The sequence below is a fragment of the Kickxella alabastrina genome (genome assembly GCF_025024165.1).
Source record: "Kickxella alabastrina strain RSA 675 chromosome Unknown BX661scaffold_2, whole genome shotgun sequence".
NCBI lineage: Eukaryota > Fungi > Kickxellomycota > Kickxellomycetes > Kickxellales > Kickxellaceae > Kickxella > Kickxella alabastrina.
Genome location: NW_026251473.1, coordinates 700,399 through 713,663, shown reverse-complemented (window position 1 = coordinate 713,663; position 13,265 = coordinate 700,399). Strand labels below are relative to the sequence as shown.

The 13,265-nt window shown below is 48.0% G+C and overlaps 5 protein-coding genes across 5 annotated transcripts; 1 reads left to right on the top strand and 4 right to left on the bottom strand.

The window, feature by feature from the left end:
- Positions 1 to 2,136: 2,136 nt before the first annotated feature.
- Positions 2,137 to 3,820, bottom strand: BX661DRAFT_51003 (uncharacterized protein). Its single transcript, XM_051539208.1, has 2 exons — positions 3,522 to 3,820; positions 2,137 to 3,227 (listed from the first exon to the last, which is right to left on the bottom strand). Exons 1-2 carry the CDS (start codon positions 3,742 to 3,744, stop codon positions 2,194 to 2,196), a joined length of 1,257 nt encoding a protein of 418 aa, XP_051394672.1. The 5' UTR covers positions 3,745 to 3,820; the 3' UTR covers positions 2,137 to 2,193.
- Positions 3,821 to 4,982: 1,162 nt separating this feature from the next.
- BX661DRAFT_168649 (uncharacterized protein) lies at positions 4,983 to 5,752 on the bottom strand (the record flags this gene model as incomplete). Its single annotated transcript, XM_051533443.1, has 2 exons — positions 4,983 to 5,359; positions 5,716 to 5,752. The coding sequence occupies 2 exons, from the start codon at positions 5,750 to 5,752 to the stop codon at positions 4,983 to 4,985; spliced, it is 414 nt and encodes a 137-aa protein (XP_051394671.1).
- Positions 5,753 to 6,968: 1,216 nt separating this feature from the next.
- On the top strand, positions 6,969 to 7,837 carry BX661DRAFT_176912 (uncharacterized protein). Its single transcript, XM_051534518.1, has one exon. It carries the CDS (start codon positions 7,077 to 7,079, stop codon positions 7,824 to 7,826), a length of 750 nt encoding a protein of 249 aa, XP_051394670.1. The 5' UTR covers positions 6,969 to 7,076; the 3' UTR covers positions 7,827 to 7,837.
- BX661DRAFT_176911 (uncharacterized protein) lies at positions 7,838 to 11,056 on the bottom strand. The gene has a single exon (XM_051534517.1). It carries the CDS (start codon positions 10,987 to 10,989, stop codon positions 7,942 to 7,944), a length of 3,048 nt encoding a protein of 1,015 aa, XP_051394669.1. The 5' UTR covers positions 10,990 to 11,056; the 3' UTR covers positions 7,838 to 7,941.
- BX661DRAFT_176910 (histidine phosphatase superfamily) lies at positions 11,057 to 12,995 on the bottom strand. Its single transcript, XM_051534516.1, has one exon. The coding sequence runs from the start codon at positions 12,730 to 12,732 to the stop codon at positions 11,185 to 11,187; it is 1,548 nt and encodes a 515-aa protein (XP_051394668.1). The 5' UTR covers positions 12,733 to 12,995; the 3' UTR covers positions 11,057 to 11,184.
- Positions 12,996 to 13,265: the final 270 nt, after the last annotated feature.

Sequence of the window (13,265 nt, the reverse complement as noted above, 5' to 3'; positions counted from 1 at the left end):
TTTGTGGTTGGCTTGAGCTCGAAATATGAAGTCCAAAATTTGAAATTTTGAAAAGAAAAAAAACCCAGCATATGCGCATGCATTTGGCGTCAGTGTGACCAGATCGACGGTGAATGTAGAGCCAGTGAAATGGCATCGATACGCCGTGGATTTGTTGCTATTGCCGAAGGCCAAATTGGGGAATGGGAGAGAAAAAACAGTGGTTTTGTTAAGGGCAGCTCTTCTTCCACCAGCCATTGTTTGTAACAGTGCATTCATAGGCTGCGTTGAATGCTGTGCAATGGGAGGTTTTGAAAAAATCCAAAAATGGAAGGACATGAAGCAAATGTGTTTTGGGGGAGCAGTACACACACTTGCAAGTTTGCTCTGTTATCGATCAAAACAGCCTTTTCTTTCACATTGTTTGATGTTGTCACTCAGATTACAGGCCAAAAAAATAATAAAAAATAGGGCGCGAGGGAATCCGGACTTTATCATTGCCGCCATTTTCGGGGTTGTTATTAACATCCGCCCCCCCTTTTTCTTTTTCTTTCTTTTACTCTTTATGCCTTATCCACGGGGTTCGCAGGCGGACAGGCCTATGGGGGATCCAGCTGCCTGGGGAGGAGGATTTTTCAGCGCCCACTTTTTATTTTATTTTTGCCAGTCACAATATTTCGAGTATCAATATAAAAGGTACCTCGCCCGCTGCTATAATTTATTTTGGTCAAACTAAACAACACCCAGCTTCCAAACCTTACTTTTCGCTTCTGCTCCAGACCCAACCTCCAAAATTTCCTTTCGGCCTAGTTCTGCAGTCATACAGTTCTACAATTGCTCTTTTTCACACACACTTGTACTTTTTTTTTTATAATGTTCTTCTCAAAACCCAAATACACTTGCGTCAGTGCTGAAAGCACTTTGTACATCAACGCATCCGAGTTCATTAACGTTATTAGCAAGGACCAGATCTCCAGTCCAATTTCAGCGCGTCCCATGGGTGCCATGGATATCACTGCCTGCGACGTCATCTGCCGCGGTATCCCGTCCGCGTCTGAGCTTAAGCTTCTGCGCCGGTACGTCCGCAAGACTGCCTCGGCCCTGGGAATCCGGGCCAACCGCAACATTGAACAGAGCATTTCTCTATAAAAACCGGTTTTTTGCCCTTTGCTCCTTTCTATTTCTTGGATGCTGAGCAATGGGGGCAGGGATGATAAACCTGGGCCAATCATTGGAGTTGCGGTGAAAAAGCGATTCAACTCTGAAACACTGTTCGTAGTTTAAAAGTTGAAAGTCGGATATATTCTGCACTAAACTTGCTTTTTTTATCATCGCACTCTACATCCATCACACGCTCACTTTTTTCTCTCCCACTTGTTTTTTTCCATCTTGCATTGTTCACTTGCACATATTGTCATTTTTCTTTTTTACCTATTTACCCCACATATCCCTTTCTATTTTTTACGTATTTTATTTGACGTCATCAATCAGGCTTGCGGTCATACGCACCTGCCACGACCGACCGGCTCTCTCTCGCTCCTGTTTTTACAGCCCTCCTTTTTATTCACCCCTCCAAAACTAATTACACTTTTTATCAAATAAATAAATACAAATAAATTATCATTCACATACCAACAAATGGTACGAACATTTAAAATGCTGATCACATGCCGTGTCATTCGATTGCTTTGCTCAAGCAACCGAATAGCACAGCGAGCAAGCCTCAGCAAATATTACACGCAAATGTTTTAATGTGAAAATGGGAGAGCCGAGCGCGCCTTTTTCATACTCAGCGATGCTCAAACTATTTAAAAATAACAGCTGATGGCTTGCGATGTTGCAACATATAACAAGTGCGTTTTGTCGTTGAGAAGACACATGGCCAGAGTGATTGAAATGATTTTCTTGGGCTCTCAGGGAAGGAGGCGCTCTGTCATATACACTCCGATTCACCGGGGCCTGGGTATCGGTGGCTCTCAAGGGGACACGTTTATAATTCAAGGGAAGGCGGGCATTGGCGGCAAGGAGTGTAGATGGCTGACCACCCATCAAACCTGGGCGGTCCTGCATTGCAAAACACCCATTCAGAGTTCGGGCTGATCAAGCTAATGAGGTTGTTGTCTGACGAGAAAAGGCAGAGAATGAGCTCACTGTAGAAAGCATCTAGTTTTGCATGAATAATTTATTTTTCTATTAAAGAACAGCTGTGTTTCTTCAGACCAATGTTGCCGAAAAAACGCCAAAGACGGATGCGATCAGCGCGATTGCAAAAGACGTGCCAGACATCCTTGCACAGCACGATGAGTCAGACGAAGCGGGTTCATTGGATGAAATGGTCTTGATAATGACCTTGATCTCTCCGTCTTCTGTAATCGTCGATGTGATTATGCCATCGTTATCGTCATCGTTGTCCTCGTCGATGTCATTTCTGATTGTCGTGCTAGGCTTAGCATCATTGGTTTTAGTAACCTTGCTAACGCTCAGCGTTCCATCGACAAAGGTGGTGACAAATTCAACGACTGTGTGCTTGGTCCGCGACTGCGTGGTTGATGAGGGCTGCGCAGGCGACGAGATAGATGTCGGTGTTGGGCTAAAAGTGCTGCTGCTCGTGCTAGTGGTGCTTATTATGAAAGTTGGTGGTGACGAAGATACCGAGGATGAAGGCAAAAATGATGACAATGATGACAATGGAGATGAGGACGATGACGGCAATGTGGTTGGATCATCAGTTGTTGTTGTAGAGCCAGCTGAGCTGGAGGTATCACTGGTCACAACTACTGATTCGCTCTCTGTGGTATCTTCCTCGATTTCATCTGCTTCGGTCGTTTCGGTTGCTGATATTTCAGTTTCAGAAAAATCCGTCATTGCTGCTGCTGTTGTTGCTGTTGAATCGGTATCCGAATCATGATCCAAATCTGAATCTGAAGCTGTGTCTGCCACGGTGCTGATGCTAGCTTGGGGTGATTCTGTGTTGGTTTCGCTCGAAAAATCCGATGATACCGTCTCAGTTTTGACAGTTGAAACCACTCCTGTCTCTTGCGTGCGCTCCGTCACAACAGTCTCTATTGAGGACCGATCTGCAGGCAAAGTCTGGCTGAGCAGTGATGTTGCCTCTGTTCCTTCTGTTCCTTCTGTTGCCTCGGAAGCTTCCTGGGCAATAGGTGACACGGATTCTTTAGAGAACAATGGTGTTACAGCAGTAGATTCTGCGGGGAAATTAGTGGCGTCTGCTCCAGCTGATTGTGGCGCTACTATGAAAATTACAATAAAAAAGTACCAGTATTAGCTGAGCGAGTTATTTTCCTAGAATAATGGAATCCAAATACGGGTTTAAAATGTTTGTGAAAGGTCATCCGGGCATATTAACATGTGTCCATGGGATGATAAACAATACTAGGCTGAGCGTGCAAGTGATATAGTGACCAATGCAACAAAAAAATATATGTGTCACGCGTACATGTTTCTGTCTGTAGTCGGGTTATCCCCACCCCCAATTCAGTTGCTGTGTGCTCAATATTTAACAACACCAAAGTGATACTTACCACTTGGCGACAGGACTGATGTTCCTGTATTTACTCCCTCGATTGTGGTGGACAGTGTCTGCACTAGCGAGTTCACCGCGTCGGAAGCTGTGTCTACAGCGCTGACAGCCGATATAAAGTCTTCCAGGACAACAGTATCGTTGGGCTGTGCACTATCAATCTGAGCGGAGATGGCGGCGGCAAATACAGCGCCAATATAAACCCTTTTAAATAGTCTCATCATAAAAATATTGGTAAATGAAATAATGTGTAAAACAATTAATAAATAAAAAAAACAGGAATTGAAGGGTAGTATTCTGATACCTCTTGTTTGGTGGGCAATTTGACTGCTATATATATTTTTTAATTAAAAAGAGAATAGTGTGCTTTATTCTTTGCATCATGACCAATATCAAAAAAGTCTCGCCTTTAAAAATTTTCTATTCGAAAAATAGAATATAATTTTTTTGTCGTGCGGACATTTTGCTCATTTTCGCTACACTCAGCTCATTAATTTCCTCATTTAGAATTTGCAAATAGCGGCTATCTAACACAAGAAAAAACAAGGATGGGGGTAGGCTTAAAACAGAAAAAAAGGATATTGTACACGTCCTTTCGTTTTGAATCTCACTTCCAATACAATATTTTCGGACGCTAAAAAAGGCCAATCTAATAACGGGGAAAGGCCTCGCAAGACTTTAGTTCCGAAGCGTATTGTACTTATATTCCTAGCCACCACAAAATCAAAAAAAATTGGGGAGAAAGAACTGGACATTTGTTGCACACAATAAGACCGCATGTTCCTTTTCCTCAACTCGTCTTTAATTCATGCAGACAATGCCCACATGATCAGGAACTAAAAAAAGAACAAATAAATAATTGAGCATGTTGTTTTTCAGAAACTGAAATTAAAAAGAAGCAAATGCGTTTATAATAACCCAGTAACAAAACGAAATTATTGACTAAACAGCAATGTAGCCATACTGAAGATAATAATGAGACTACAAATGTCAAATAAAAATTTTCAAGAGTCATCTGCTGCTGCTGAGTCTCTGCCAAATGATTGCGCTTAATTCCCTACCTCTGGTGAAAGATGTTAACGCATTATCTTTAACAAAATGTAAAGGTAAACGCGAAAACAGTCTCCAAGGTTACCCCACAGGTTGGGAATTTGTTATAGTGTGGTCTGCTGCATCCAGGCCTTGTATGTGAATATAAAAGTGGGATTTTCACATGTGCTTGTGATTACCCGATAACTAAAAGTCCTTATAAACGAAAGTAAATTCATATGGTTGAGAGCGTATTATTTCTCTTGCGATTAAAAAGCAATTATATCAAACCTGCCCTGGCTGAAGTTGTGCATGTAACCGTGGCAATCGCAACAACCAGTTGAGAAAACCCTGAAAACGCGTATAGAGCAGTGCTAATTGGTGGGAAGGCAATTGAAGACACTGACCAAGGAATGATAGATAGCGAATAGCATTATGCCATTAAATTCACCTTTGCGTAGTTGACCAGGTCTCCGTAGACGCTTTTTGCGGGAATTAGCATGGTCAAACGGGCCAAACCAAAAATAACATATCCAGCCATCATCCCTGCATATGTGCTGGCCAGCGCCATCGCCAAAATGGTCAAGGTAGTGATTATTGAGCCGGAAGCCATGGTATAATAGTGTACCTGCTCTCCGTAGCGTCCAATTAGCCAGTCGTTGGCCTTTCCAACTATTGGCACTAATATAAAGAATGCCAAGCCGTGAATGACAAACGTAATGCTGCCGATATCAGTGCGATGAAAATTATTGATCAGGTACAGGCAAATTATTGTGTCGGGTGTGGACTGGAGTTGCATGGACACAATAACTGTAATGGTCGATATGATTACAGGGGGCGCTGCATAAAACTAAATTCGAACCTTGCTGCTGCTGTCTTTGCCACAGTCGGTAGTATTCGATTTGGGCGCTTCAACTAAGCATTTAGAAAAAACCAGATTACTTGTGTAATCACCATCGGGAATACAGACTCCAATTTCGGAAGTTTGCGGGAAAAGAGCAATTGAACCGATTGAATAAACTTTGAAGGTTTTTGTTTCAAAAGATACTATGCGCTGTCTAATCTTTAAAGGATTATCAACGATTTTAAACAGAAACAACAGCTCAAAAACCCCTAGTGCTATGACCACAGGTGCCGTGCCAGGAATCCCGTCAAGGCCAAAAAACCTTTGCCCGCAAATTGGCCCGACCGTGTACCCAACATTATTGAAAAAGTATATAATGGCCACCTTGAATCCTAAAATACCCGTTGGGTAAACGTCGCCCACCGTTGTGTATAACATTGTTCCTGCCACAATATATATAAATGCAGCCAGAATCTGCAGAGGGCGGCATGTGTGGAAAAGATTGCCGACAAAGCCAGCTATTAGTGCGCCCAAAACGCCGCCAACACCAAACATTGTTATCATGGTACTGTTAGACGACGCAGATACATTTATCATGTTTTGAAGAATATCTGACAAATTGGCCATTGTCAGAGCGTAGATGAATGTGTCAATGAAAATAAACAGCGACAACGTGGCCCAAATGGTTGCTGGTGAGCTGCAGATCTTTGTTATAACCGGAATGCCATCCATCATGGAGTCCAAAAACATTATAAGCATGGCTTATAAAAGGATATTAAGTTTAGTAAACAGCATAAATATATTAGAGGCGTGCAAAAACAATTTGTAAAATTTATTCTAGCAAACGACAACCAGAGTATAACACCCTTACATTTATTGTCAAATTACTGAGAGTATTTGGAACTGCAATTAAATATTTTCTATATTATCAAAATTTGGTAGCAACATGCAAGATTGTAGTTAATCACACACGCCAACACATCAATTGTTATTATTTTTTGTTATAAGGGATTTTTTTAAGTCAGCTTGTCGTATGCGATTGGTCGAATAAAAGCTTGGATGTGCTTTTAAATATAGTTACCATGCCACGTTATATGTTCATTCGCTTGAAGCAATTTACAAGTACAAGTGTAATCGCGATTGCGACTGGGCGTTGAATGAAAACATAAGCAAAGTCATTCCAGTCAATTTATTTTTCTGTTATACATACATGCATATATATATGTATGCATGCCCCATTTTGTACATGTGCCGTTGAAAAGGGAATGTATGTGCCGTGTGGGTAGCTAGTGAGTGGTGTGTTGCTATTGTTTTTCAATAATAATTATAGCACCGATAAAATATTAAATAAAATGCATCCTGAATATAATTAACATTGAGTATTCTGTAGCTACCTGCGCGTAATTTTTTGTTTTCCAGTCGCTTGGAGATACTTTAACTTGGATGCTGCTGATAATCAGATTAAATTGTATTTTAATCATATTCATGTAGTGGCTTGTTTTGTCCATACTGGCTTGGTTGAATTTCGTAATTGACCCAAGAAACCAACGGCAGAATTTCCTCCTTCTCTCTTTCCCTTTTATGCACACTCAAAAATTCCCTTCATCAACATTCCGAACAAAATAAAATTCCTCATTCTCTTGTCATCTTACACTTCCACTCCCAATTGAACATTTTAACCAAATGAACCGTGCGGACCATCAACTCATTGACCAAGACGACGGTTTTAGTCTAGACAGCCCGTTCAACACAGCGCTTCCAGAGGTCAACAAACGGGCAGACCTGAGCGGAAGCATAGGGGGACGCATGGGCAGCAGCAACCCGCCACCTGCCACAGGCAATCCTGCAGCAGCGGCCGTTGGGCCTCAGTCTGTATACACGTCAAATGCACTGCCGGGCGGCTACCACACAAACACTCTGGACGAACCCATCCTGACAACCATCGGGAGAGATTTTAGCAAAGTGGGGCGCAAAACCGTTCAGGTGCTCTACCCTAAGGGCCGCACCGACGCCCTGCACGAGTGGGATCTTTGGGGTCCCCTGTTCTTCTGTCTCTCCTTGGCTATCACCATGAGTCTCCTGTCTACCGATCAACAGGCATCGGCGGTGTTTACCGGCGTGTTTGCCCTGGTCTGTATTGGCTCATGCGTGGTCACTTTTAATTGCAAGTTGCTTGGCGGGCATGTGTCGTTTTTCCAGAGCGTGTGCACTTTGGGATACTGCATTTCTCCCATGACCATTGCCTCGTTGATTTCGCTTCTGGTGAAGAGCATCATTGTGACACTTCCCGTGGTTGTCGTGGCTGTCGGGTGGAGCATATCAGCAGCCGTCGGGTTTTTGGCTGGCGCGCAGCTTGCCAATCGTCGCTTGTTGGCAGTGTACCCGATTTGTCTGTTCTACATTTGCATCGGCTGGATCATCATCATTTCGTGAATCGTTGGAGCGAATAAATATATTTATGAAAAATTCAATTATAACAAGCCGACAAAATGGAAGATAAAAGCGAGCAAAAGCAATACATGCGTGATGTATTGTCAATATTCTATTTCTAGCTTTGGCTTGCAGGCAAAAGCTCGGGCTGCTGTGTCCTCAAAAACTCGGTCAACCGCTGCTCGTGCAGATCCAAACGCTTGAGCAGGTTCGGCGACGCCCGCTGGACAAACGGCATGTCAGCTGGCTCAATATTGTCGCCGAGCAAGCACTGGGAGCGCACAGCTGCAATCGTTCCATACATGGTGTCTACAGTGCTCCGGCAAAGCGGAATGCGCAATGAAAAGTCGTCCATAAAAGTGGCCATGCCTCTCTTGCCATCATCCTCTTCGCCCTTGGCTTGCTTGATCAGCGAGAACAGGCCGGCAAAAAACACCTCGCCTGTTGGCTTGAGCAGCTCACGAGCGTCAACCATACACCCCTCCCTTGTTGCAGGGTCCTCGTGCTCGCCCAGAAGCATATCCATTGCATCCTCCAAAAAGCCAGCCCTGACCAGGGCCTCCAGCAGATGGCGGTGGTTGGCCAGCGAAAAAACTAGGCCAGCCTGCTGCAGCTGCTCCAGAGCGTTGGCCAGGTAATGCATGTGGAAGAATGGCATGCCCGTATAGACCTGGTCTTCGGGCACATTGCGCTCGACAAAGGGCGCGTCAGGCTCCATGTCCTCATCCCAGTGCACGCGCTCGTTCCAGGCACACGTGTCGATGAGCAGCGTAGCTGTGAGGTTGTTCGGCGCGACAGCACGCTGCCGCATCAGTTCCCAGACCTGAAATGCCTTGATGGGCTCGGCAACGCGGCCGTACGCCTCGATCAGCCCATTGTAGTAGTCTGTGGACAGGGGAAGCGCCGAAGCCATCTCTGGCGAGGTATTGTCCAGCGGAACCATATTGTAGTCGACGTCAGCCAGCGCAACAATCAGCTTCAGCCCATCGTAGCTCCGCAGGGAACTCATGGTCTGCACCAAAATGGTGTACGTCTCGGAAGTGGCGTGCAGCCCGCAGCCGCGCATCTCCTCGAGCACGCGCATGGCCTCAGTGATCTGATTGGCCTCGCAGTACGCACGGATCATGCTGTTGTATACGACATGGGTGGGCTTGGCCTGCTGCGGCACAGTAGGTTCGCGCACCATGGCGCGGATGCGCTTGCTCACCGACACGGCCTCGTCGTAGTCGCCAGCGAGCACGTAGACACGGAGTACAGCACCCAGAATGTCCGCTGAAATATCCTCGGCCGCAGCCTCCTGCACCCGCGCAAACAGCTCCAGCGCCTGCGTGTAATCGCCCGACTGCCCTAGCGCTAGCACCAGGTCGGTAATGCTCTGGCTGGTGATCAGGTCCGGCCGGGTCGTGGTCCAGATCTCGCCCAGATGGCGCGCACGCGCGATCTGCGCGTTAGAGATCAGCGCCGCAACGATTGCGCGCGCTGTGTCGTCGGAAACTACGGATTTGTCTTCAGCATCCGTCGTCGGCAGCTCCGAAACCAAAAGCGCCTGCTCAATGCGCGCCGCCATATTTGGCGAGTTCGGACGAACAAGCGCGCGCACAAGGGAGTCGGCGCTGACGGTGGGAGTGGCTGCGCGAATGGCCGCCACAGCCAAAACCAGCGCCTCGTCACTCGTGTCCTCCATAGTGTCAAGGCACCGCGTGTACATGCTCTCTGTTGGCGCCCAGCCATCGGCTGCCATGTCGCCCAGCACGCGCGTGGCCAGCCATAACTGCTGTGTCTCGCAGACAGCGTCCAAAACGCATGTCCACAGACGCGCGTCGGCCTTGTGCTCCGACGTGATCTCCTCACAGCCAGAAGCGGGCTCCAAGCCCTCAACAGGTTTCTGCTGTTCGAGAGTTGCCACCAGCGTGTCGTAGAGAATGATGGAATGGTCGATACTGCCTGCCTCGCTGTGGATGCGCAGCAGCGTAGCCAGCATATGCGCCGACGGCATATCAGATCCCTGCAGCGCCGGCCGCTTTGAACCATCGGGAGCTGAGACTTCAGCCATGCCCGCCGACACAAACGCTCGGTACACGCGCTCGGCTGTGTCGACGCGCCATTGACAAACAGCCGCCAGCGCTGCATCCTCAAAAGGAGCTTCCTTGTTGAGAGAGCTCAGATCGTCAAGCTGCCCGTCGGCCTCTTCCTGCGATGCAGTCGCGTGCAAGTCAACTTCAGCCGGATTTTGGCCAACACTGATGGCCTCCAGCACCATCTCGACAATCGACTGTGGTGCATCAGCTATGGTGTGGCCGATCTGCGACTGTCCTCTGCTGTTGTTTGCCAGTGTGGGGTCAATAAGCATAGCCAGGTCCGCGTTAAACAGCTGCAGGATGTCGCGCGCCGCCGCCGTATCTTTTGTAAATATTGCCGTCTGTAGTGCCAAGCTGGCCATAGCCGGTGTGATTTGCAAGCCGTCCCGAATCGCCGCGAGCAAAACAAGATGCGCCAGGCGGCCAACCGGCGCGTCCTCAATATCCTCTGGCTGCGCGCAAGCCGAATTTCCTGAAACCACCGCGTCAGGGCCCTGGCCAACCACAAGGAGCCCTAGAATGCCTTCGTACTCTGCCGCCTCCAGCAGCCCCCACGCAGAAACATCGCCCTCAGAACCTACGCTGTTGGCAAATATACGGCGCAGAATTGTCGCTATTCTGAATCCAGCCGACCTGCGCCGTTGATCAACAATGCTAGAAGCATCCGCGTTATCGTTGCCGAACAGACCGGCGGTCTGCGGCACCTCCGACGTGTGCACAAGTAGAACCACAAGATCAACCAGCTCTTTCAATGCAGCGCCAGATTCGCTCGTGCACAGCTGTGTGGACCAAATCTCCCACGCCTTCTCGACGTTCCGCGCCTTGATGGGTACGTACAAGTGCATGCCGGGCCCGCGAGTGACACCGCCCTGCCGCTGACTGATAGTCATTTTTGATTTTGTTCCTGGCTGTGCAGCTGCCTCTGGCTTTGGTTCTGTCTGCGGATCCGACTGGATCAGCTGCTTGAGATGCTCGGCAAAGAGCTTCGACTGTGCGCTGCTGGTGTGTATGGCCGCGGCAGCCGTGGTGCGCGGACGAGATGCCCTGGCCAAGGTTTTGGACCGTAGAAAGAGTATGCGGCAGTTCATAGTGAACTTATGTTGCGAAATTAAAGGAAAAGACAAGCTGAATTACAAAAAATAAAAAGATAAGACAGGCAAAAATAAAAATCATCAAAATTCTGGCGGTGAGGGGGGGTTTTTTACGTGTCATTTTTTTCAGTTTGCACCCAAAAAATACTAAGGCCTTGCGGTTCGATCAATAGCAGTTCGAGCCGACCCTGATCAGTTTTTGGTGACGACACTAGCGCGGCACTCGCTGGCGGCCTCACGCTCGCTTGGCACAAAGCGGGCAATCTGCTTAAAGAAGCCGTCAAGGGTGCAGACACCTGATCCCATCTGCGTGTGGTGGGCTCCGGGATCTTTGCATGTGGGCAGGACCAGCACCCGGTCATTGTACCATACGCGAACGTAGTAGTCGCGCGTCGCCCGCGGATTGCGTCTGCCATCTTTCGGCCACTGGTACAGTGCGTCAGGCACATTGGTGGGCCGCACACGTTTATCAAAGGGAATCATCTCTGCTTTATCCGCATATATCCGGCGCTCGTCCTCCCATGCCGGCCGCACGGTCGGGTAGGGCGACTCGCTGTCTTTGAGCAACTCAAACCGCAGGCTGGACGCGAATTGTGGCCACGACAAATCAGCCGGCACAGTCAGTTTGGCGGGATCTGAGCCTAGAACGGCCATAAGTGGGCCTATGGTAGTGTCATGACCCGAGTAAATTGACATCTGTCTCTGTGCCGGCCTTCCTGCACGATCGCTCTCGACAGCGTCAACCACCTCGTCGACAAGCTCGCGCACAAATGGTCCGATCTGCATACGGGCCAATGCCGGCATGCTCCATGACGAGTGAAACCACTCAATAACCCCCCCGCTTGTCAGCCGCTTTACCAATGCGTCGTCAAATATTGCCGGCACAGCCAGGCCATGAATTCTCATGCTGCCAACAACATCCAGAACTTCAATGGCAACGGGAGTCTTTTGGACCTGCACCTCCGAAGCAAAGTAGTCCTTGAGCTCTGGAATAGCCCTCAACTCGGCATCCAACTTCTGATACTCCTCACAATTCTTTCTATTAGCCAGCGCACCGACACCTTCAAACAAACGTGACATGGCTGCATATCCAAGGCTAGGGAACATTGTTTCATGGGATACCGGCCTTATATTGATGCGAAATGACTGCTTTCCAGGCTCTTGATCTGGATATAGTCCGCCCAGCGTGTGCTGCAGCGACTCGATGGCGCGTACATACATTGACGAGCGCAGATATAGCTTGCCTTGAGGGTTTTCTGGCAGAAATCCCAGAGCATCGACGTAGAGTGCCCTCAGATGCGCGCCCAGTTTAGTCATACTCGCACGCCCCACGTCTGTTAGCTGCCCCCAGTCGCACCGGCCCTTTGCATTCTGCGACTTGCTTTCTGGCGTCTCTAGCGTCGAAGCCCCAAAAATAGCGCCGAGGTTGCGCTGCCCCTGGGGAAACACGTGAGCATGGCTTGGCAGTGTCGCTGGCAAACCCGCGGCTTGCGCAAAGGCCGCGTGTAAGGAAGCGCCGCGGCTGCAGAGGTTCCAGTTTTCCGGTGAGATGTTTGGAAGTCGGTGGCATCCTGGTGTGCGCTCACCGTGTCGGTGCACCACCCCGACATGCACCACCGATGCCTGCTTGGGGTAGTGTTTTGCCAGGAATTCTGCCGAAAGACGCGGCAGCCGTGCTTGCAGCACGCTAGCTGGAGTCGACTCGCTGCTCAACGGCGTGAGAGAAGCGTTGGAAGACATACGAGAATTAATAGGTGTATAATAATTTGAGAGAAGAAAGATGGTGAGGAAAAATCATAGCATGGCTGCATGGTCAAATAATTACCAGCGGAAACATTTTCATTTAAACCCTTCACCTGCATCAGCTGACGCTCGCCGCGACGATGCAATATCATGTCGGATGATAGTATGAGTTCTTGTGCCCAACTTTACAAAGCCAATCACTGCCATGTCATGAGAATACTACACATCCTTTAGTAGCAATGATCTGCGCCAAATCCATAAATATACACCTTATTTTTTATTATCTGCCTTGCGCTGTGGCCACCCTATTTCCTTTTTTGTCGAAATGCTCCGTAGCAAAATAAGATACATTTTTGGCAATCCCTTGTGAGAATAAAATTTTAGATCTTTGTCAGCCAGCTGGAAATTTTACACGTTATCTCGACACTGATAACAAATGCAATCGTGCTGCTGCTTCTGGATGTTAGCTTCTCCTCCATTGTGCTCCCATGCACACATGGATCCCACTTTGCACCATTGGAGTTGCATCT